This window comes from Leptopilina boulardi, unplaced genomic scaffold (assembly GCF_019393585.1).
Source record: "Leptopilina boulardi isolate dan_hultmark-lab unplaced genomic scaffold, ZJU_Lbou_2.1 LbouV2_285, whole genome shotgun sequence".
Lineage (NCBI taxonomy): Eukaryota > Metazoa > Arthropoda > Insecta > Hymenoptera > Figitidae > Leptopilina > Leptopilina boulardi.
This window is the reverse complement of record NW_026137846.1, coordinates 1,227,658-1,254,404: the sequence shown is the minus strand read 5'-3', so window position 1 is coordinate 1,254,404 and position 26,747 is coordinate 1,227,658. Positions and strand designations below refer to the sequence as shown.

At 27.9% G+C, this 26,747-nt stretch overlaps 1 protein-coding gene across 12 annotated transcripts in view; it reads right to left on the bottom strand.

Moving 5' to 3' along the window:
- LOC127282162 (liprin-alpha-1) overlaps positions 1-26,747 on the bottom strand; it is a 648,576-nt gene that overhangs the window by 445,151 nt on the left and 176,678 nt on the right. For all 12 annotated transcript variants that reach the window (XM_051306264.1, XM_051306268.1, XM_051306263.1 and 9 more), the window contains one exon: positions 7,806-7,988. In XM_051306264.1, the coding sequence (XP_051162221.1) occupies positions 7,806-7,988 (183 nt within the window). The remainder of the gene's footprint in view (positions 1-7,805; positions 7,989-26,747) is intronic.

Sequence of the window (26,747 nt, the reverse complement as noted above, 5' to 3'; positions counted from 1 at the left end):
ATATCATACTGATTTGATAATGTGTAATATTACATAACCTGAAAATGTCGTTTTAAACGCAAACTTTCTCACTAACATTTCTTCTTGAAGATCCATATTGAAAAATAACTTACTTTTTATATTTAAGAAAAATAATTAATATTCTCGCGACTGGCACACTAAATATACCTTAAACATACTAAACTACTGTCAACTGGTGTGAAGTGCGATAATGGCAGTATATGAGGCAAAATTCCTGAAATGTCCGAACAAAAAATTAAAAGTTCTCGAATTTAATCCATACTTTTCTAAAATGTTGTTATTGTTGGTGAAAGTCTAAAAATCAATTATTATTGAATTTAATAAAATAGTTTTTAAATTACAACGTTTTTAATTTTTGACTTTTGAAAAAAAAAATTTTTTTCAATGTACAATATTTATAAGTAGAATGCATAAAAGTTAACATATATATAATGATTTTTAAAGCTTTTTTGACGAGCTACACGCTGTTAATAAAATTTTTTTTTTTTAAATAACATTTGACCTTGAAATTCAAGGTCAAAATGTTAATTTACATTTATCTCAAAATCGGATTTTTTAAAATTATTTTTAACTATCTCAATGGAAAGCTTGACTAATTTCCTACAAAACATGTAATTTTCAGAGTGGGATCTTTTAAAGTTTTTGAGATATTAATTAATTAATTAATTAATGTTCATAACAAATGAAATATTTTACAAACGAATAAAGTTACCGTAATTCTGAAGTTAGTAATTGAAAGTTAACGTAATTCCGCATCCAACGAGCCCTATATGAAGTATTTTGGATAAGTAGATTGTTAATAAACAATTAGTTAACATTGCAATTGTTTATTAACAATCTACTTATCCAAAATACTTCATATAGGGCTCGTTGGATGCGGAATTAGCTTAACTTTCAACTGGTAAGTTTAGATTTACGATAACTTTATTTGTTTGTAAGATATTTCATTTTTTATTGTTATTTAACTAAAATTGAACAAAAATACTTCATATAGGGCTTTTGGATGCTTCTTGTTAGTAAAAAATAAAATATTTTACAAACAAATAAAGTTATGGTAATTCTGAACTTACCAATTGAAAGTTAAGCTAATTCCGCATCCAACGAGCCCTATATGAAGTATTTTGGATAAGTAGATTGTTAATAAACAATTGCAATGTTAACTAATTGTTTATTAACAATCTACTTATCCAAAATACTTCATATAGGGCTCGTTGGATGCGGAATTACGTTAACTTTCAATTACTAACTTCAGAATTACGGTAACTTTATTCGTTTGTAAAATATTTCATTTGTTATAAACATTAATTAATTAATTAATTAATATCTCAAAAACTTTAAAAGATCCCACTCTGAAAATTACATGTTTTGTAGGAAATTAGTCAAGCTTTCCATTGAGATAGTTAAAAATAATTTTAAAAAATCCGATTTTGAGATAAATGTAAATTAACATTTTGACCTTGAATTTCAAGGTCAAATGTTATTTAAAAAAAAAATTTTTATTAACAGCGTGTAGCTCGTCAAAAAAGCTTTAAAAATCATTATATATATGTTAACTTTTATGCATTCTACTTATAAATATTGTACATTGAAAAAAAATTTTTTTTTCAAAAGTCAAAAATTAAAAACGTTGTAATTTAAAAACTATTTTATTAAATTCAATAATAATTGATTTTTAGACTTTTACCAACAATAACAACATTTTAGAAAAGTATGGATTAAATTCGAGAACTTTTAATTTTTTGTTCGGACATTTCAGGAATTTTGCCTCATATGTACAAACTGTGACTGTAAGACGACAAAATTAACATTTTTATTTTATTAACGGTAACATTTAGAATTGTTAATCTAGCAATCAGAGTTATAAAATCGCCAAATTTAGTAATAACGACATTATGATGTTTTGTCTGAACCCTTAGTTTAAAATGAATTAAATATTTTTTGTTCTTATCTCACAGAACCCTTCTTAATGCACAAAATTCAAAACAATTCCAAAACTGTCAGTATGGCAACCTTATTTTTCTCCGTGTATAGGTGCACCTACCGCCTGCTAGCTTCAGGTACACGGAGAAACCTTTTGGTCGTCTGCTCGCCCAGAGTAGTAAAATTTTTGTTTCTCACTATGACGGACGTTCGTTCTCCAGCTATGGGTGCCGAGCGTTCCCGTTATTGGTGGACTGACTTCCAAAAAATTAGGAAGATACTGCATGGGAGAACAGTGTTCTCAGAAATGGGAGATAAGAAGTATAACAGTCGCGGTAGCGCTGAAGCACAGGTCTACAGGCGAACTGTCTACCCAAAGATTTATCAGTGTAGCTAAAAGTAATAGATTCATGTTCAGCGATCCAAGTAACAATTTTTAGATGAATCGGAATAATTTTTTAAAAAGTCACCATTCATATTGGATCAAGATTTTTTTGATTTATCATTTTTAAAAATTACTAACACCAGATTCGTAATCAGCCACCCCAAAAACTCCTGAGTAAACATTTTCAAGCTAATCCAATGAAGTTTTTAAGAACATTTTTAGCCATTTTAAATTTTGAAAAACTGACATCAGATTCATAATCAGCAATCCCTTACCCAATTGTTTATATCTAAACTAATTTTGGAGAGAGAGGGACTCATATATATGTTACGGTAAATGTACACAGTCCGGTAAATGTGTACATTTACCGGTAAATGTGCACATTGACCATGTTGTTTGGTAAAAGTGAATAATCCCATATTCAATGAAGAAATTTTGTACATTTACCAAGAAAATTGGTAAATGTGCACAGAAACCATAGTAAGGTTGGTAAATGTAAATATTTTGTTTTATATCGATTTCAACTAGTTATGAATAAAAATAATACACAGAAATGGAAGGTTAGTAAGTACAATGATCAATTGTTTGAATATTTTCAACTTCAGTGATTAGATTTAGAACGTTTCATGTCTGCCAAATAATGTCCCAAAAACGTTTCATTGTTTTTAAAACGTTTTAGAAACATAGAAAGTTCTTGGAACGTTATTTGGCAGACATGAAACGTTCTAAAAATGTTATTAGAACGTTTTTAAAACAATGATGGTTTTTTTTACCACTGGGATGTTTTATTATCCAGACAAGACTATTTAAGAATAATTCAAGAAGTGTGTGGTGCAAAAGTCAAACAAAAAAATAAAAGTAATATTGATTTTCGTCGATTAAAACGCAAGTTGACGTAATTACCGTTGGTGATGAAAAAAAATTAATTTCACCTCGAATTTATTTCACCCCCACAGCACCGAAACTTTCCTGAAAGATTAAAGGTATTATATTACCTCTGCCTTGAAATACATAGTCTTGTACATTGATTCAAATTTTCTTAAAAAGTAAGCAGCAATTTCTTTTCCCCAAGGAGTTTGATAAAACGTCTCAAGTTTGAAATGGGGATCCAAAATTAAAGCTGCACAATAGACCCAATTGCTCCTGTTATAGTGCTTCATTAACTTTTTCTTTGCTTCTACCAATGCTTCCAAAATACACTTGTCTGTCCACTTTTGAAGACGCAGGTATAAATGAAAACAATTCCCTCTTTTCCTTTTATATAGTACAATTTTTTCTCCTCTTTTATCAAAAGCAAATAACATAAGAATACATTTTGTCCTTTACATATATATAGGAAAAATTTAACGCTTTTTGCACTCTTTCTAATCCTCAGTTCGAAAATCCGGAAAAATTTTTAACTGTGCAGTTCAGAATCAAAACTGTAAACTTTGCAACATGAGTCATAAAAAATGTTATCATCATTATTTTTTTGTAATTAGATGATTGCTATGTCAAACTCATTGATAATAAATAATGTGTTGACTGTTTGTTTGGTTAAATTTAAATGCGAATTGTATTTCTGCAGAATAATTGTTTTAAAAATTGTTTAATATTACAAAGTATATTTTTTTTGCAGACATTAAACGAAGATATGATTACTTATAAGTTTCATGCCTTCGTTTTACGTCTGCCAAAAAGTATAAAACTTATAAGATTCGTACCTTCGTTTTATGTCTGCAAAAAATATATACTTTGTATTATTAAACAATTTTTGAAACTATTATTCTGCAGAAATACAATTCGCATTTAACCAAACAAACTGTCAACACATTATTTAATATCATTGAGGTTGACATGGCAATCATATAATTACTAAAAATTTATCCTGTGAGAAGTTCCTACTTTATGAATTCAAAAGAATTTTATTCTTTATCAAATAATAAAACGTTTTTCATGGATTTCTCCAATACGGGAACAGGTAGGACTTTATTACAAATGGATTTTTTTTATTTTTAAGCGCGCAGGGAGTAGGAGAGACCGGGGCTAAAAGTGCCGGAGGTAAGTTGTGCCTATACGAATATCACAAAAACAAAAACAAAATTTTTTTAAGAGAAAATGAGAGAAGTATTGTTTTACTCGTGCGCATCTTTGGGTACTATTCTAATTTTGTCAGGACGTCTTACGTCATATAATTGTCCAGCACGGCCATCTTGCTTGATTTAAGTATCGCTTTATTTTCTTTTTAACAAAAAGAAATAAATAATTTTTTTCTTTTTCTTTTCGTTCTTCTTTTCTTAATAACTTTTTATTCTGTCGTGGCACAAACAACTATTAAATGAAAGTTAACCCTCCATTCATACAAACATGTATCACGATGAGGCAGAAGGTTTTACAACCCTTCCAATCCTTGACCCCATTGAATCAGACACGGAAATGGTATTAGCAGCTGAAAGCTTGATAAATATACACAATCGAATAAAACAAACAACGGAGCAAAACCAAAAGTTTTAACACAATCGAAATTTAATAATTCAAATCAATCAGAAACGCAAACACACTCCCCTCTTTATTATGACGACACTTTAAAATCTAATTTTCCAGGAAAAATTATTGATATTAACCGCAGTGGTTTCGGCAAGGTAAGAGTTATATTAAATTCAGGTAAAGCTGCCAATCAACTCCTTAAAGACGAATCGCTTTCAGCCAGGGGTCTTTGGTTCCTGCGAATTTTGTATCCTGTCAGGGTGTCATGAGTAACGTTCCAGAGGACATTACAATTGACGAAATTCTTCAAAATGCTGAAATTGTAGGCCCTCATGTAAGAGATATTAAAATAATTCAAGCTCGTCACATGAACAAAAAACATTCGATGATGATAAAAAATTGGTAAAATATGTTCCAACTAAAACTGTACATCTCATATTTTCAGATACAATTTTTCCCCAAAGAGTAGCAATCTACAAAGGTTCTAGTGAAATTCGACCTTATATTCCCGATCCTCACATGTGTTTAAAATGCTACAGATTCGGACACATTGCCAAATGCTGACGTTCAGATCCACGTTGCCAGTTTTGCGCATCAAAAGACGCCCCCAACACACAATGGTACAATAGTGTGGAACTATAATGATCTACATCTATATTGAAATTACCCATATATTAGTACGAATGTAGGTAAAATGCATAATTTTTTCTTGAAATCTTTTCGGTGTTATAAATACTAAAAAAAGAAAAAATTTTCTTGATGTACATTCAGACGCAGAATTTTATCAGCTTTTGAACCATCTAAGTTACAAGTCTCTAACTTTCTTCTAACTAACCCATGTTTTGGACATGGTTAATACAATGGTTGATTACACTAGATATGGAATAACCCATTCCTAACCTAACTTAAAATTGTCAAATACATGTAATGATCATACTGGAGACACCGTAGTCAATTTGAGATTAAGTTTTTTCTGTGATATAGAGAGATATATGGGTTATCCCATGGGAAAAGACAAATGACTTAGTCTACTCGTGATTTTAAGAAATCACAAAGTTATAGGGGTCAAAGTTTAGCATTTTTTATGTAAAATCCAATGCCAAGTGGCTCTTTTTGATATTTTCAAAATGGTGGCCACCACAGACACATATTTGATACAACTTAACAATTTTTTTTGACCAACGCCTTCGGTGGAATTGTGCTATTGTACACTAGTCACCAGTGGAGGAATGTACTACATTCCACCACTGGTTGTTTGGTCAGTGGAGGAATGAGAAATACTGAGAGTAGAGTGGGGATACCCACTTGAAAAGATTCCCCGGAAAGTGCCCCCTGGAGATTCCATCAGAATTCCATCGGAATTCCGATGAAATTCCAAAGAATTTCCAATGAAATTCCGATAGAATTCCGATTAATTCTTTTTTAATTTTTAGAGTCCTGCGTTAAGAAAATTATTAATATATAAAATAGAATTTTTATCATAGAAACTTTACTAAAAAATTTTATTTTTTATAAAATTTTATTTTAGTGTATGGCTCAAAAGATTAAAAAAATCGTATTTACGTTGGAATTCCGATGAATTATCATAGAAACTTTCTAAAAAAAATATATTTTTAATTAAATATTTACTTGACATCGTTACAAAATGGATTATGTATTAAAGAATTCGTAAAAGAAAAACAGAAATCGAATTCAAACAATGTTGTTTAACTTGACAGATCGATTTAATTTCGATTAATCGATTTCTAGCTGTGCTGATAAATATTTCATAAAAAATAAAATTTTTTAGTAAAGTTTCTATGATAAAAATTCTATTTTATAATAATAATAGTTTTCTTAATGTAGGACTCTAAAAATTAAAAAATAATTAATCGGAATTCCATCGGAATCTTATCGAAATTCTATCAGAATATAATCGGAATTCCGCCGGAAATTCTTTGGAACTCCGCTGAAATTCCGACGGAATTCCGTTGGAATTTCCGACGAAATTCTCATGGAATTTCCAGGGGGCACTTTCCGAGGAATCTTTCCAAGTGGGTAAAAGGCGTAATAAAAAAAGCAAAACAAATAATAGATATTAAGCAACTAACTAAAACTTTTAATGATCGCTAATCACATAGTTGATGACAAATTGACAGTTTGACAGCTGTCATATTAACTGTTAACTTATTGACAACTTAACATCAAATTTGTCACCAATAACACCGAAAACCCTTTTATTGAAATTTTTTTTAAAACAAATAACTTTTTATAAAACTTGACACTTGATTTGACAGCTGTCAAATTATAATATGAATTAAAAAAATTATCAATTTTACCTTAAATTCTATACCAGCCGATCTGAAAATATTTTACTTTCATTTTAGAACGAAAAGATTCAGCAAACTTGACAGTTTATTTGACAGCTGTCAACTGTAATTTATAATTTACAGTTGTTGGACAAAGTATCATGTGCTATTCGTGGAGAACAGCGATTCTCGCTTGCTCGATTGCTGCGCGCGCTTCGCTTGCGCAGCAAACTTCGAGCTCGCGAGAAATCGCCCTTGTTCTCCACTCGTTGCACAATATACTATTAAAGTCAAAAAACTTTTTCATCTGGTGACTACAGTTATTTAAAACCTCCAATTTTCATATTTTTGAGGTCGCTGGAAACGAATCCGATGTCAGAATTCAAAATGTCGGATGCAAAATGCCAGATTAATTTTTTTAATTTAATAAATTTAACTGAATTTTGATGAATGTTGTTACTCGGGAGTTTTTGGGGTCACTGAATACGAATACGAGGTCAAAATTCAATAATTCAAAATGGCGGATGATTTAAAAAAAATTACTGTAATGAGCTGAATGTCATCACTCGAGGGTTTTTGGGGTCCGAAAAATCTTATGTGTCCTTAAGTGATGGGGGTAGGGGGGGAAAAATTGACTAAAATCGTATATATCGATATTGAATGACCCCTTAGTACTCTTCAATGAGAGCATCGTAAATTATAACATTAAGAATATAAATACTCACAGTATGATATTTGTGCAAGTAGTCTCTGTTAGGACTATGATGTGATTTTGGAGTAGAACGACCACTAAGTGGTGGAGAAGAACGTTCCAAACTTCTACCTCTTGATAATAAATTCATATGTTCTAGACTTCCAACTCTAGATTCTAATTCTTCCGCCCTTGCTTCCGTATTCTGTTTTTCTTCCTGAAAAAATAAAATGTAGAGTCAAGAATCAGTGTATCAAAAGTCATGATTTATATTCATAAAACAGACTGTAACTGGCACTGCCAATGCAACTACCTATTCATAAAACTTAACATTAGTGATACTTCAACCTTACACTGAGGCATTCTTTGAGAAAAAAGCCACCTTAAAAAAATTTTTTTTGTCAATAAAATATGTTAAAGTATATATAAAAACAAGTATGTAGAGTAGGTTTATAGGTATGTGTAATGCGTCGTTGCCATGTTATCAGGGGCTACATTTTTTTGCAGCATAATTTTCAAATTGCAATATCTTTTTTCCATATCAATGGATTTAATTGTTCTACAGGTGTTTTTTGTAGAGAATTTTCTAAACTTTCAAATTAAATTACTGATTATTTAAAAAAATGTAGTTTTATCTAAAAAAAATAAAATTTTTTTTTAATTTCCCTCCCCTCCTTTTTATCCCTTTCAAATTTTTTCAAAAATATCCTGAAATTTTCCTTATTTTATAAACTTTTTACCACCTAAGTTTCATTTTGGGACATTGAAATGCGTACAAGCGACAGATGAATATGTAACGTGGTGCAACTCATCAATTTTGCCTCTATTATTATCATTTTTACCATAGTGTTGTGCAGTGACTGTCATTTAGAAAATTATTAGTAAAATACATTTTTTTAAACATGTGAAGTAGGTGTTTTACCTTGCACTATTAAAAATTCATTATATACAAAAATTCTAGACTTCAAATCTATGTTTATTTACTGTAAAAATACTGAATTACCATGTTAATGTACACAAAGATGGTGATAAGAGGAATGTAGCTAACTACAGACCAATAGTTATATTCAGCTCTATTTCCAAAATCTTTGAAAATATAGTTTTTGACGAATTTTATAGATTAACTGAACATTTAATTATTGATTAGCAGCATGGCTTTATGAAGCGCCGATCAGTATTGACATTGTTTACAAACTTCACATTTACAAATCTTGAAAAGTCAACTCAAGTCGACTGTATATATACCGATTTTGCTAAAGCCTTTGATAAGGTCGATCACGCAATACTGGTGGCAAAGCTCGAGGCTCTTGGCTTCTCTCGCAACGTGATCTGGTGGATAGAGAGCTATCTCGCGGATAGATTTTTGTCCGTTCGTGTCGAATATGACTTTTCAGAAATTTTTTTGGCAACTTATGGTGTTCCTCAGGGTTTGCATCTGGGTCCACTTTTTTTCTACTCTTTATTAACAATATACACTCTTTATTTAAACATAGTTTATTTCAACTTTTCGCTGACGACCTTAAGTTATATATATCTATCACTTGTAAACAAGACTGTACTAATCTTCAGGTTGATCTTAGAAGGCTTGTTGATTGGTCCATCTTAAAAAAGCTTTTTTTAAATATTAAAAAGTGTTATGTCATCTTATTTACTAAACATAAAAAATTTTTTGAGCATTGCTACAAAATGAGTACAGAAGATATTTCTAGAGTGACCATGGTGTGTGTCCTTGGGGAACATTAGTTTCTAGCATGGATTTTAATACACACATATATGTCAAACTATTAATAAGGCCAATAGAATCCTGGGCTTTTCCATCCGTAATATTTCTTTTTTTACAAACATTTTGGCCTTTAAAAATACTTTTTTCTCATTAGTTAGACCTATTATCGAGTTTGCTTCTCTTATTTGGCAACCTTATCAAGATTCACTACTAATTGAACTTGAACGTATTCAAAATAGATTTTTACGTTTTCTGGCGAGACGGGCAGGCTTGCCTTTTGACTATTACAGTCATGAATATTCTGACCTTCGACGAACTTTGCGTATTCCATCAATTAAACAAAGATTTTTGTACAACGATTTACTTTTTCTTTTTAAAATTATAAATGGTATTATAAATTGCCCTGCGCTTTTGTCGTTAATGAATTTGTTTGTTCTTATTAAACCGGTTAGATATCCGATATTATTGAAGCAAACTCTACACATGTTTATTACTAAGCTACGAAAACTTGTATACCATTACGATTAAACTGTTATTATATTCGCTTAATTTTTATATTTTGTTAATTTTCAACTCTTTATTATAAGTACAATTGTACGAAAAGGCACTGCCCGTAAACGTGGTAATAAATAAATAAATATAGGTATTTTACTTATTCCCAACACTTCATGTGATAAGAATATCACAGCTTTTATAGAATTTAGTTAATATCAGTTAAATTATATACAGTAAATAAATATATTTACTTTACTGTTAGATGTAATATATACATATTAATAACTCGGAATAAACTGAGAAAAATAATTTCGTAATAGTAAGAAAATAATTTAGTTCCGCATTTTAAGTTAGCGTTACTAAAATATGGTTGTCACAACAGAATAGAAAGTGACAATAAATCGGAAAGTTTAGTTGGCTCTATCAAAAAATATATTTAAAGCTTTTATGTTTACGAACTAAATAGTTTGATTACCAGTACTCACACCGTGCCTGAACCAAAAAAAAGTTTGACTAAAATGAATCCAAAATCGGGTTTTTGGGGATCATTCTACATCATATCAGAACTAAAAATCCGTTGAGATCAAAATCCTAGCTGCTCCTTTTTTCGAGATATCGGTATTTTCGTTTATTGAATTTTGCGAATATTTTAAAAACACTCACTTTGGAACTTGTAACTACATGTAGGCAAACAAAGCTTACAAAAAGTATCGTAAATATATTTTTCATATGTATATACATATAAAAACCTTTAAAATAAAACCTCAATGAAGAAAATTGGTTAATATTTGTCAATATATTAGGTTTTTTTATATTGAGCTCAATTAAGAGTCGATTTAAAATTTTTTTGATATTTTAGGTCATACCTATTTCCAAATCCTACATATTTATGTTAAATATATTTTTTATATTTTAATACTTTTTGCACAACAAATTAATTTATATGATTCAGAAAGAACGAAACAATAAGATTTTTTATTGCAACTGGTAGAGAATGATGTTCATAAAATATCGTAAGCAAAATAACAAGTTGAATACTTTTCAAACTGAGCAATAGATTTAAAACTTTGAAACAAAAAAGTATATAAATGGATATCTTGCATGAATTATAATAATCAGTATAATACATCTCACTTAAAATTAAAAATAACGAGATAAAAATTCGACAATTGTTCACATAAGTCTCAATGGATATTTCTCATCTTTGAATTCATTTTGTTTAGATCCTAACTTTTAAAAATCCACGATGGACCAATTCACTAATCTGTTCAAAAGAATATAACATATTTAAAAAAAATATATGTTATATTTTTTTGAACAGATTAGTGAATTATAGAATTAAAAGAATAAAATAAAAAGAATATAATTAAAAGAATATAACATATTAAAAAAAATATATGTTATATTCTGTTGAACAGATTAGTGAATTGGTCTATCGTGGATTTTTATAAGTTAGGATCGAAACGAAATGAATTCAAAGATGAGAAATATCCATTGAGACTTATTTATACTAACAATTGTTGAAATTTTATCTCGTTACTTTATAGTGAGTTGTATTATACTGATTATTATAGTTCATGCAAGATATCCATTTATATACTTTTTTGTTTCAAAGTTTTATATCTATTGCTCAGTTTAAAAATTATTCAACTTGTTATTTTGCTTATGATATTTTACGAATATCATTCTATACCAGTTGCAATAAAAAATTTTATTTTTTCGTTCTTTTTTAAATCATATATATTAATTTGTTGTGCAAAAAGTAGGGTCAGTTGCGGTAAATGGGGACAAGAGGTTTTGGAGCTTAATTTACAGTTTTAAAATTAAGTTCAACGTCAATATTTTAACCTCAGATCACCTGCAAGAGGTTCTGAATATTGCCAAGCTTTTATCTTGACAATTGGCAGCAAGATAAAAAAAGTTATCGCTCAATCCATAAGAACTTGAAAATCAAAGTCAAACTATTTCAGTATTTTGTCGAGCATTTCAAAGAAAACAGACTTAAAAATCATACCAAATTTTTTTCTTATTCCTTATGACTCCCATAACAGAAATTCACTTTAGTTTTTTATTTTTATAAATTTGGTTAATAATAACAAGCTGTCCTCATTTACCCTGAGTTTTCAAAATTTTGGGTTAAATGGGGACAGCTTGTCATTATTATCCAAATTGACAAAAATGAAAAATTCAAGTGAATTTCTGTTATAGGAATCATAAGGAATAAGAAAAAAATTTGGTATGATTTTTAAGTCTGTTTTTTTTCAAATGCGAGACAAAATACTGAAATGAAAAAAAAATAAAAAAAATGAAAAAATTTCAATTGGTTCAACTATTATATATCTACTACAAATTTTTTTCAAGTTTTTTCATCCCTTAATACAGTAATATACTTAAGAAAACTTTTTTCTTAAAACTTTTTTAGAAATTATGCTGTCCCCATTTACCCCAAATTTTATGAAATTTTCTAAATTAAATCATGCGTTTAAAGCTTATCTAAATTTTTTTCTGCTGCATAAAATTAATCCTGGGAATGTAAATAACAACTTAAAAAAAATAAACCCATAAATATTACCTTTTAAAGAAAGAAATTTACGTAATATTTGAAAAATAGCGATTTTGTCCCTATTTACCCCAACTGACCCTATTAAAATATAAAAAATATATTTAACATAAATATAAAGGGATTGGAAATAGGTATGACCTAAAATATCAAAAAATTCAAAATCGACTCTTAATTGAGCTAAATATAAAAAAAACCTAACATATTGACAAAAATTAACCAATTTTCTTCATTGAGTTTTTATTTTAAAGGTTTTTACATGTACAGTGCCGCTCAGTAGATTTTGCCCACCCTACAGAATTTTGGGCAAATCATCACATTTTATTTTCACATATATCATTGGAAAGGTAATTTTATCACCTTTAAAACGCTTTTTTGAAAATTGTTATACGATAATTTTTAACAAAGATATGGTCAATTGTTTAAAAAAACAGCCCTTTTTTAAAATTAATAATAAGTTGAGAACTGTTGGTTTTTGAAAAAAATTGTTAAGGAAAAAAATGTTCCTTTTTATGTGTAGAATTAGAAAAAAAATAATTAGAAGTTTAAAAAAAAATTTTTTTTTTTTACTATTTTTTGCGCTTATATTTATATCCATTATGACCGCAGACTTAAAAAATCAAGAAATAGTAAAAAAAAAATTTTTTCTTAAACTTCTAATTATTTTTTTTCTAATTCTACACATAAAAAGGAACATTTTTTTCCTTAACAATTTTTTTCAAAAACCAACAGTTCTCAACTTATTATTAATTTTAAAAAAGGGCTGTTTTTTTAAACAATTGACCATATCTTTGTTAAAAATTATCGTATAACAATTTTCAAAAAAGCGTTTTAAAGGTGATAAAATTACCTTTCCAATGATATATGTGAAAATAAAATGTGATGATTTGTTAAAAAAATATATCACTTTAAAATTTACAAAAAAAAATGGAAAAATTTTGTTAATTAATAATAGCAATTAAGCAATGAAAAAAAAATTTTTTTCATTAAATTTTTAGATATTCTAAAAGTAGAGGATATAAGCTTTAAAAAAAGTCATTGTTTATTATTTTATCTTTATTAGAAACAAAAATATAAAACTTTTTGCAACGCCCAAAATTCTGTAGGGTGGGCAAAATCTACTGAGCGGCACTGTATATACATATAAAAAATATTTTGACATCTATGTTTTCCAAAGGTTTTTTTGTGCTCTTTCGATTGGTGAAAAAAAATAAAAAAATTCAAAATTTGAACCTTTTTTCTGAAAATCAAAAATATTTTTGACTTTTTTTAAGTTCGGTCATTTTTTACATTCTCATCATAAATGAGAAAGTATTCGTTTTGGTTGATTTTGACCAACTTCTAATTCATGTAAATCTCCACGTTTTGAGACCTCCTGATGCCAAAAAAATAGGTTTTGAAAACATGTCCGTCTGTCTGTCGTCTGTAGTCTGTCTGTAGACACTTTTTTGTCCCCACGATAACTTGAACAAATCTTAACGAATCGCTTTGAAATTTGGTATACTCTTTCAACATGTAAAAATGAAGCCTGAGTTCGTCGGACAGACTTATCCGCCCAAAAATTCAAAAATTATTCAAATTTTGAATTTTCAAAAAATTTTATTTTTCTCAAATTTAAAAAAAAAATTTTTTTCTTAATTTTCCATAAAAATACTACCAAAAATAAACATTTTTTTCCTTCAACACTTTTCGATAGAGATTAAAACAAAAAAGTTATTCAAATTTTGAATTTTGAAAAAATTCAAATTTTTCAATTTTTCTTTTTTTAAATTTTCTACTATTTTTCCCTAAAAATACTCCTAAAAAGACACATTTTTTTTCTTTAACACTTTTCAATAGAGGCTACAATAAAAAAGTTACGAATTTTTTAACATCAAAAAATACAAAAAATTGAATTTATAGTGAATGAAGCAATGGCAAATAGAAGAAAATATTCGAAAATACAAATCGAATATATTTTTTTCTGACTTAGATACTTATTAGAATAACATCTAAATAACATAAAATAATAAAAATCAACTCAAAATTTTTTTTTTTTTTTTTTAAGTCCTGACATTTTTTTCCATTTCTTGACGTAAAATGAATTTTGATTTACTTCATTAAATTTTATGATTGTAGGTAGTTTTTTATGTATCATTTGGGTTTTATAACATTGAAAGTAACAATAGTTTTAAATTATTTTCATTCGGTCAGTTCCGTAAAAAACGAGATTAAAGTGTCAAAAAATCCCTTTTTTAGCACTTTTTGAAGCACTGTAAATTGGAAACTTTATATAATAAAAATCTCCACGCGGGCTTGAATGAAAGCTTAAATCTTTATCTTTAATTTTTATAACTGAATGATAATCGCGCGGAAACTTATTTTTCATGTAATCGCTATTTCAAATAGTCCAAATAGCTAGGATAGAGAGCACTTGGTAAAAATCGATTTCTGTATCCGGATATATTTGGATTTTGTCACTTGGAAGTTCATTACGTTTTTATTGACGTATCGAAAGTTGTATTTAAAAAAAATCAAAATGGTGTTCTAAATATTCGAAATTGGATTGAATTTTTTTGCTTCTTGTCCTCACGAGTTTTCGGTAACACTAGAATTTTTCATATACGTCAATAGATACGTTATGAACTTCCAAGTGTCAAGTTCCAAATAAATCCAGTTACGGAAATCGGTTTGTACCAAGTGCTCTCTATCCCAGCTATTTTGACTATTTGAGATAGCGAATACATGATAAACAAGTTTCCGCGCGATTATCATTCCGTTTTCAGTTTTGGATCTTAAAGTTAAATGTTTAAGCTTTAATTTAAGCCCTCGTGAAGATTTTTATCATGTTGCGATTCCATTTTACAGTTCTTCAAAATATGCTAAAAATTTTTTGACACTTTATTCTCGTTTTTTACGGAACTGACCGAATGAAATTTTTTGTTTCGTATATTCTTGTTCAGTGACACCTTAACTTTCAATAAGCACAAAAAATTTAAATAAACGCGACTTGACCATTTTTTGTAACCCAGTGTTATCCATGCAACATTTTTTCTACTATAAAGAAATCATTGCGAAGTGAAACAAAAATGGTTATAATAATAGACATGATGATGATTATAAATGTTTCAGGCAAAATTATAAACAATTATAAATTAACAAAGTATAAAATTTGATATTTTTTTGGAGAAAATTCATTTTTGAACAAACTTTTTATCAAATGAATATTTCTACATTTTGGGTTTTTAAAATTCTTATTACTATTCTTAAGTCAGTTATTAAAAATTCAAAATGGCGGATTTAATAGGGCAGATGAGTTTTTTTAAAAATTCATCAGAAACACTTGAAACTCGTTACTCGGCGGTTTTTGAGACATTATATATACTAGCGATATATTCCTCGCTCGCTAACGCTCGCTCGGTTGCAGTTTTACTTTTTTTCCTTTACGTATTGTTGTTTATTCATATGTATATTTATTTTTTGTTTTAAATTATTATTTCATTATAAATTATAATAATTCAATTTTTTTAATTTTCAAATTACTTTTTAAAAAAAATTTAATTTAATGTAATAACCAAATTTTATATGTCTGTTGACTTAAATTCTGATTTTATTCTACAATATTGATTGTAAATTGTTTCTCTTTTTTTCAATTGCTACTAAATGCTATGTAAGGAAAACTGGTAAGGGCCTTACCACTTTTCCTAACGAATACCCTACTTTTTAATATTATATAGTATTCAAATTTGTAAATCTAAAAATATATTTTTAATTCAATATAATTAATTAGTACTATTAATTGATTATTTAATTAAATATATAATCGAACTGATCTTCGTATTTATCAAAGCCAAAACGCATGTTAAATCGTTTTAGCTATCTCCGTAATCAATGATTTAAAAATCTAAAAGGGTTATATCTTCGGAAGTGTGCATTGATTGAGTGCATTTGTGTAAAATTGGGAGTGACATGAGATGCTTTATTCTTTGTTTTTTAGAAAAATTGTCAAGAATTTATAATTTAAAATTCAAATTTTATAAATATTTTTAAAAAAATTTTATGGTGTTGCTGTTAATGAAAAATTATAATACAATGTAATGAATATAAACATGAAACATCAATTCAAAAAACAAGATTTATTGATTCATTATATCGAAAAAAATAAACATATATCAAATTTTAAATTATTATTGTTAAATAATAATTAAATTCTTAAACCATAAGAAGTCTTATTTGTGTCAAAGTCATTTGCGACGCCATAATTACAGTCATGCATGAAATTATTAACATTTTTTCATTTTTCATTTCCATTTTTTAATATTATATAATAAAGGAACCCAAGCAGCACGGTGTATCCCCTCAACATCCCTTGAATATCACCGTGGAATATTCCAATGATTTTCTAAGAAAACCAAAAAATATATATATATCCAAGCAATATTGAGGGAATATTCCAGTGATATGGATGAAATATTCCACGGTTATATTCAATTAAATTTTTTTTAATCTTCCTGATTATTTAAATAACAATTTATAACACAATTCCATGATTTCAACACATTAATAAAGTGGTTCATTTAATGAAAATATTTAGCTTCTTCATCTTGATTAACAGAACTTATACTATTAGTTTTAAAAAATTAAAAATTTTCATTTTTTGTGAAAAATAATGCCAGCAATTATATTCTGACAAAAATCAATTAAAATGTTTATATAGGAAAAAGTTATTTAAAAAATTCAATTAAAAAATAAGGAGAAATGTAAAAGATATCGAAAAATGAAAAAAAAATTAAGAATGAAGAAATAAAATTACAAAATATTGAAAAATGTAAAGAATATCGAGAAAATTGTAGAAAAAGAAAATTAGAAGCCAATAATAATATTAATTTAAAATGTTTGAAGTTAGCAAATAATATAGTAATTTGGATGTTATTTGTTAATTTTGTCCAGCATTTTCTTTCAGAAATGCCAGAGGATAAAAAGTTTAGTACATGTTGTCATAAAGGCAAAGTTTTGTTAACTGAATATCCATTACCCCCGGTAGAATTAAAGGAAATAGTTTTTGGTCAAACTGCAATTAGTAATCATTATAAAAAATGTATAAGAAGCTACAACAATACAATAGCGTTTGCAAGATTTGGTGCAACATATGCTTCTCTACAAAATAAAGGTCCTCAAGTCTTTAAAATGTGTGGTCAAATTTACCATAACACATATTCATTACATCCCAAAGAAAATGAATTCAGAAAGTATGGTCAACTGTATATAATTGACAATGAATTAGCTACACAAAGTCGTAAAGATATTAATAATCACTGCAGAAATGATATTTTATCTAATTTAGATAAGTTGATCAGAAAAATTAACCCTTATGCTAAAGCGTACAAAATGATGTACGAAGTAGAAAAAGAAGGACAAGAATTTGTTACTAATAATAATAATCTACCTCGAGAAATTAAAATGATTATGAAAAGAGATATTAATTTAGATAAAAACCGATATAACTCTCCTGTTATAAATGAAGTTGCTGTTGTATTTGTTGATGAAAATGATGAACCTCCAATAAAACGCGATTTTTGTGTATATTCTAAATTTGATAAACCAATTAGCATCCCTGCAATAAGTAGATATGTAGATCCAATGACATATCCTTTAATATATCCTGCAGGAGGTAGTGGTTGGATGCCGAAATTATTATCAAAAGATCAAAGAAACAATATAACAGCTTTACAGTTTTACTCATTTAAAATTAGTGTTAGAGATGAGTTTAGTCCATTTCTTAATTTAGGTAAATTAAGCCAACAATTTATTGTCGATGCTGTTGTAAAAATTGAAGGTGCAAGATTATATTTTATAAAGAAACAACAACATATCTTGAGAACTGAATTATACTCTGGATTAATGGATTATTTACATAAGAGAAAAGAAGAGAAGAAAATTGTTCAAATTCGTAAAATGTTTATATTGCCATCTAGTTTTGTTGGAAGCTCTAGAGCATTACAACAAACTTTTAGTGATGCAATTTGTTTAGTTCAAAAATATGGTAAACCTGATTTGTTTATAACTATGACATGTAATCCTAAATGGAAAGAAATTACTGATAATATTAAAAAAATGAAGATGTAATAAATAGGCCAGATATAGTTGCAAGAGTATTTAAACAGAAAGTAAAAGAATAGCTTCATAAAATTACTGTGAAAGAAATATTTGGTACTTGTATTGCTTACACATATGTAATAGAATTTCAGAAGAGAGGATTACCGCATATTTACTTATTACTATATTTACATATAGATGACAAAATAAGAACAACATACGATGTCGACAACTTTATTTCAGCAGAAATACCTGGTGAAATAACTAATCCACGTTTATTTAATTTAGTAAAGCAATTTATGATTCATGGACCATGTGGAAAACAGAACTTAACTTCTCCTTGTTTGAACATAAATACAAACAAGTGCACTAAAAATTATTCCAAACAATTTAATGATAATACAGAATTTAATAATAAAAGGCTGCGCTAAAAATTATCGGCTGCGCCTATCAAAAGTTAAAAAAATACAAAGCTACGCTGAACAAGAGCGGCTGCACCTTTTAAAAATTTTAATAAAAAATAAATGGTTGCGCTCAGAAACATCGGCTGCGCTTTACAAACAAATATACATATAAAATGGCTGCGCTGGAAAATCGCAGCTGCGCCTAAAATCAATGTCGTAAAAAACACTTAAATATTAATTTTTCTAGGCAGGTTACTTTTAGTTAATTAATTACTTTTCATAATACCATTATGTAAATTTTTTATACTAATAAAAAAACAGTTTCTAAATGAAATTAATAATTAGTACTTTTACTTCATTAATTACTGTTCATACATTTATTGTTTTTTTTTAATAATAAAACCACAATATTTAAATGAATTTCATAAATAGTATTTATTTTCTACCTTTTCAATCCGAAGACAAAAAAGACAGAAAACGATGTAATATTAAATACAAGTTTCATAATAGAAATTTTTGCAAAATTCATGCAAATAACTTAAAAAAAAAAAAAAAAAATTTGGCATTTTTTTTTGAATATACATGTATGTAAGGCATGTGATTTCAAATTTTGAAGGAAAACTGTAAATAACTTCAAAAAGAAAACGAAAAATTTGTTTTTGGTGTCGGTCGGTGTCGGTCGTTTTAGAACTTAATATAATAAGAAGGATATGAGGGAAATTGAATATCGCCATAACTTTGTGAAAAAAATTTTTTTTTAGCTGAGATTTAAAATAGTGACGTATTTTATGTGTTATTATCGTAAAAAAATAAAAAATTGCAAAAAATTTTTTTTGCAAAAAATTGCGCAAAAAAAAATTTGGCATTTTTTTTCAATAGACATGTATGTAAGGCATGTGATTTCAAATTTTGAAGGAAAACTGTAAATAACTTCAAAAAGAAAACGAAAAATTTGTTTTTGGTGTCGGTCGGTGTCGGTCGTTTTAGAACTTAATATAATAAGAAGGATATGAGGGAAATTGAATATCGCCATAACTTTGTGAAAAAAATTTTTTTTTAGCTGAGATTTAAAATAGTGACGTATTTTATGTGTTATTATCGTAAAAAAATAAAAAATTGCAAAAAATTTTTTTTGCAAAAAATTGCGCAAAAAAAAATTTGGCATTTTTTTTCAATAGACATGTATGTAAGGCATGTGATTTCAAATTTTGAAGGAAAACTGTAAATAACTTCAAAAAGAAAACGAAAAATTTGTTTTTGGTGTCGGTCGGTGTCGGTCGTTTTAGAACTTAATATAATAAGAAGGATTTAGACATTATATTTACATTGTTAAGTTATACCATACGAGGCCAAATTAAAAACGCCTTTAAGACGTCCAAAAGACGTCTTTAATCAAAGTCTAAAAGACATCATTAAAAAGACATCTTCAAGACGTCTTTGGAACAAGTGTGCCCACTGAGAGGTGATCCAATTTATGATAAATTGTATAAAATACAACCTTTTCTAAATCTACTAAATGAAAAATTTAAGAAATACTAGAAACAAAGCAAGTTCCAAAGCATAGACGAATCTATGATTAAATTTAAAGATCGTAGTAGCATAAAGCAATACATGCCAGCAAAACCTATAAAATGCGAGTATAAATACTGGTATCATAGTTCCACTCTTACGCCGCCAGATGGTGATAATTTTTTTTCTCACAGTTGAGATCAGTCTTGAATACTATAAAAGCTGAGACTCTAATTCAGAAGGTGTATTGCAAAGCACATTTTTTTTTCTTTTTTGATGAATTGCAGTAATATTATTTGATTTTTAATTTTTATAAACTGCCGTCTGCCAACTGAAAATTCCTATATGAAATCTTATATTGTTTCCTTTATATAATTCTATGTAAAATCTTAAATATAGATATTTCGGAATCTACATGAATATGATTTCTTACGTTCAAATCAGTCATATATATGATCCCACGTGAGGATTTTTAATGATTTCATGTCAGATTTTTTGTAATAATTATTCATTCAAGAATCAAAAAAAGGTTTGATGTATGGTTTGATATAGGAAAATTTCTGGTTAAGGATTGAGCAATAAATTTTGGTATGTTTTTCAATGAGAAAACACGAAGGAAATTGACATAAGAAATTGAAGGAAAAAATAGGACCAGAAAAAATTGTAGGATTTCACATAGGAATTTACATAATTTATTACCTAAGAATACGTTTATAAGATTTTACAATGAATCCCACTTCAAATTATGTCTCAAGTTCCTATATGATTTTTCATAATATCCTATATTGTTTCTTACATGTTTCATGTTTCAAGTTCAAGTTTACATGTTTCTTACATATATTTTAATATATGAATTTATGTGAGATCCAATATAAGATCCTACATGAGAATTTTCAGTAGGGTAGTCCAATCATATACTCCAACCAATCGCTTGACAAAGAAGATGTGCTCATTGCAACACAAAACAAAATGAAAAACAAAGTTCTTGGGCCTATGAGCCAAAGCAGAATATATGTATTCTTGAACGGGAACGCAATCGTGAATGGAAACGTAAGAATGGGTGAGAGAAGAATAAATATATTTGCTATCCTTCTCTTACTGATTCTTACGTTTCCGTTTACGATTGCGTTCCCGTTCAAGAATCTATTCTGCTTAGGCCTTATACCATTTGCTCAGTACTGTTATACCTATTACCTAACCAAAATTACTTCGTCTTACATATATCATGCATAAAAGATATTTAAAATTCCGCAAATTGACTAATTAATTTATATAACATTATATGTATATTATAGTTACTAAAATTAATAAATTTTAAAAATTAAAAAAAAGGAAAACGAACTAGTAAACGATTTTATGATTGTTATTATGACAACGTGGTTTTGATTTTCATAATTTGAATCATAGATTTGTAATCAGTGATCTTAAAAACCCCTAGATACCAAGTTTTGAAATATTCGAGCACTTTTTAAAAAATGTTCCCGCCATATTAGATCTGCCAATATGAAATTTTGAAAACTTACTGATTGTATTCTTTTACCATTTCTGAATCCGCCTTTTTTATTTTTTTAAATACAACTTTAGATTCGTTAATAGAAAAGTTTAAAAGTTAGAAGTTTGAAATAAATCCAGTTATAAAAATCGATTTTTACTAAGTGCTTTCTATCCTATTTTAAATTTTTGAAATAGCGATTACATGATACATAATATCATTCACATTTCAATTTAGAAACAAAAAGTTGAAGAACTTTATTCCAGGTAAGTTTGTTCAAATTCTTAATTTTTTAATTTTAATAACACAAAAAAACCCGAACTGAAAGTAAAAGAACCTACTTTTTAAAAAGATAATAATTATAAAGATTTTAAAATGATGTCCTTAAAACTTTATGAGAATGTTATCATTTAATTAAATTTAAAAAAATGAGAAATTCACTTTACCAGAATTTATTTTCCAAAAGCTTCACTTATTTTTGTTCACAGAAAATTAAAAGGCATTAAAATAAGCAAAATTGGATTAAAATAATAAGCGTTGCAACTTATTTTAATGCCTTTTAATTTTCTGTGTTATATATGGTTTCGTTGATATTCTTTTATAAAAAAAAATAATTTATGTAATACTTGCATAAAAAAGCCTAACTTTTGACGCATGGAAAATCTGAGAAAAAATGCGTTTTTTAGTAGAGGATGTTATAAATACCACCGAGCATGTAAATATCACTTCTGGTACTTTTATTCCACGATGTTACGTTTTGTCAAACTTTTTTAACACACTAGTTTTTTTACATTCTAATCATAAATGATAAGGTTGAATTTACATGTTAATGTAAATGCAGAATGCAAAACCGAAAATAATGAGAGTGAAAAGGACAGGGATATATCACTATCCTTTTCACTCTCATTATTTTCGGTTTTGCATTCTGCATTTACATGTAACTCCACCCTAAAGTTTTTTTTTGTAACGATCATTTGAATTACGTAGTGCAAAATGCACCGAACGCGCAATCTGTCGAGAAAACTACTAAAAGTGACAGAAATCTCTTTAGCTAGTAGTTTTTTACTTTTGCAACATTCATCTTCAGCTGGTGCAAAAGGCACAATGAGTTGGAGCCAAGGATGAAGTGCAATTCTGTTATCGACGTTAACGCGCTATGAAAAATTAAGGTGTGACTGGATAATTCTACAAGGAAAGAAAAAAAGGCTACGATAGCCAGAGACCCAAGTAGTAACTGCCTGAAAGACTAAAGTAATAGAATTAAAGTCAACATAACTTCAGTCACAAGTAGGCCGAAAATCACAGAGCGCTCGTTTTACGTTACAAATTTAGAAACCAATTAAAAAAAATAAATTTAAATATAATTAAATGATAATTTCAATTTCTTTCTACATATTTACTTGTATATATGAGAGATCTATACATTTTTTCCGATATAACGAAAACATTCTGAAGTGAAACAAAAATAATAAGTGTAGCAGTCAAAATTATAGAGGATTATAAATTAACTAAGTATAAAAATTAGTATTTTTAAGAGAAAATTCATTTTTGAACAATCTTTTTTTAGAAAATTTAAATAAATCTTTCTGCTCCTTGGTTTTTTAGGTCGCTCATTACGATTCTGAAGTTAGTTTTTAAAAATTCAAAATGGTGTATTCAAACATTTTTGACGTCATATTTTTAGCATTTAGAGGTATTCTGAAAGGATATAAAGATTTGAAAAAATTATAAAAACTGAACAAAAATTCTAAAAAAATTTTTTAGTGCTTGTAAATTGTTTATTTTAAATTTTTTGGTTCTTTTAGTACGCCATTTGATAGAGCCTCAAAGTACTTGTAAAAATTTCGTTAATGGGTTAATGCAAGCCTACTTTTCCTATTGTATGTTTCTAATTTTCGAGCGTGAAACGCGAGTGCCGTGATGAGAATGTTATCCTTAAAGTCAAAGTACTTTAAGAAAATGAAATTTCATTTATAATAAAAACCAAAAATTTAACTTATATCAATTGTACAAAAAATTTTTAGGAATAAAAACATGAGGGACAAAACTCATATAATAAATTTGTTGCTTCAAAAATGCATTTAATTTAAAGTTCTTTTTCTTAATATTTAAAAATTTTCAATTAATTTTTTCTTTTACTCAATTGAAATTAGTTAGAAACGGAATAACTTATTTTATTAAAATAATTAAAATAATTTGGTGTGTCGATTTTCTTTAATTACAAAGACCAGGCCAATCCACGGCGCAAAATTAAGGAACAAAGATGAAACAGCTGCATTGCCACCATTCTCTTTTTTTGCTCAATAAAAAATTTATTCTAAGACCTTACCTATTTGTATAATTTAATTTAACGCATTTTATTAAAAACTATAAATTGTTTCTAATAAAGTTTTCAAAAAAGGACGATTATATGAAACTGCCCTTTTAAAGTAATTACTTTTGTACTTATTTTAACTCTGCGTGTAATTAATTTAACTCTTTTTAATAAAATTAATAAAAATAATTTCCTTCTTCCTCTCATTTTTCTTCAAAATTTAGTTAAAACAACTACAAAGTCTCAAACAAATACAAAATCTCATTCTACCAAATGGATTCTTCGGTCATTCAACTACTTTCTAATAGAATAATTAATGCAATTTTTAAATTTAATTGAGAAATTTTTGAATCATACAGTGTAGTTAAAAAGTAATTAATGCTACTAGGTTTTGAAATGTAATAAACAAACGGCGCGCGCAGCGCGATGTTTGGACAATACGCGCGAAGCGCGCACCAGTACCGGACCGCGAAGTGGGACAATCATCTTTCGCACGCCCCGGGCGCGCTCAAACTTGCGAGCGAAGCGAGCCCCTACGCGCGAAGCGCGTGATGAGAATGTGGCCGCCCCCGTAGGGGGCTGCCGGATTTTTTAAATTTATTTTTATTTTTTTTTAAAGTTAAAAATGTGCATTTTTAGCTCAAAAAATATTGAGATGTCCTTATAAACGAATAAAGGTATCGTAATTCTGACGTTACTAAATGAAAGTTGACAAAATTCCGCATCCAACGAGCCCTATATGAAGTACTTTGGGTTAGTGGATAGTTAATAAACAATTGGCTAACATGGCAATTGATTATAAAAAAATCCTCCAATCTAACATAGTCCATATAGGGCTCGTTGGATGCGGAATTACGTCAGCTTTCAATTGGTATCTTCAGGATTGCAATAACTTTATTTATTTGTGAAATATTTCATTTTTTATTAACATTAATTAATTAATTAATTAATTAATATCTCGAAAATAACAAAAAAGGACATCTCAATATTTTTTATGGTGAAAAAACACATTTTTAGCTTTCAAAAAAAAATAAATAAAAAAAATAAAAAGGACTGAACTTAAGAGAAAATTCGAAAAAATGTTTAATTTTCAAAAAAAGGGTCAAAATTTGAATTTTTTAAAAAAAGTTTTGCACCATTTGAACACAGCTGTCGGGAAGAGACGACAGGTTTAACTAAAATGTCGACAAAAACGTAAAGCACAGTTGTATTTAGTGATGTTTTAGGAGTAAGAATCCGTTGGAATTAAAATCCTAGCTGATCCTTTTTTCGAGTTATGTTTAAATTTAGATTTTAATAAAAGCTTGAAAAAAATGAAACAGTTTTTTTTCAAACTAGACTAATTTTTTAGAAACAATTAAAGTTACTTAGCAACTGCAATTGTTTTTGTTTCCAAGGAGACTCAGTTTAACCTTCTAAAATTTTATTGAGGTTACCAATAGTTTTCGAATAAAAGATATCAATGGTTCTGTGTCTTAAGATATTGTTAGAAAGATGGAAAATTTAGTCCCACATAAGAAAATTGATCTTAAAAAAATTATTTTATTATTTATTATTATTACTATTTTTAATTTGAATCAGTTTAATAAACAAATTAATTTAAGAAATTTTAATTTTCAAAAATGAAAAAAAAAATTTCTTAAATAACCTTTTCATCTCGAATAGGAAATACTCTTTGCGCATACGTGGTCGCCATCATGACAGTTCCCGCAAATATCATAAACTTGGTCATTTTTTTCTGGCCAACATGTGTGCTGCATGTATTCCTTTTTTAAAATTTAATATTACTGAAAACGATATACTAGAGGCTAAATTAAAATATAATGATATTGAGGCCAACAGTACTCTTGAATTAAGAAGGTGGTTGAATTGTAGAAAACAAGATACGAAAGGGAAAAAAAGGACTTGGTTGCAGGGTAAGCATTCGAGTGTTTACTATTGTCAGTGTTGCCAAGTTAGTGGTTTTCCCACTAAATTTAGTAAGATTTTGGTCCTTCAGTAACATTTTTAGTAGGAAATTTAGTATCTTTTTTTTACTGGTTTTTTTAGTGTTTTTACCTAAATGTAATTTTTTCTACGTAAATTGTATCTGAAGTATTAAAAGTGTGGTCACTAAGTATAAACTATTTAAGTGAATTTGATTGGTTACACTGATGGCGATTGAGCAAATGTTCAGACTGGGCCAATCAAAATTAGTCACACAGTTCTATAAGAAAGGATGCTCTTCTACGTGCCAAGCCCTGCACTGCTGTTTAGTACAGTTTATTGGTGAAGTTTATTTTATTAATGCAATGTCTATTCCATGTTCTTAAGTTCATAAATTTTATAAATAAATTGTAACTGGAATTAATATTTAAATAAATGAAATTCCAAAAAAATATCTATCATTATTGTTATATATTTA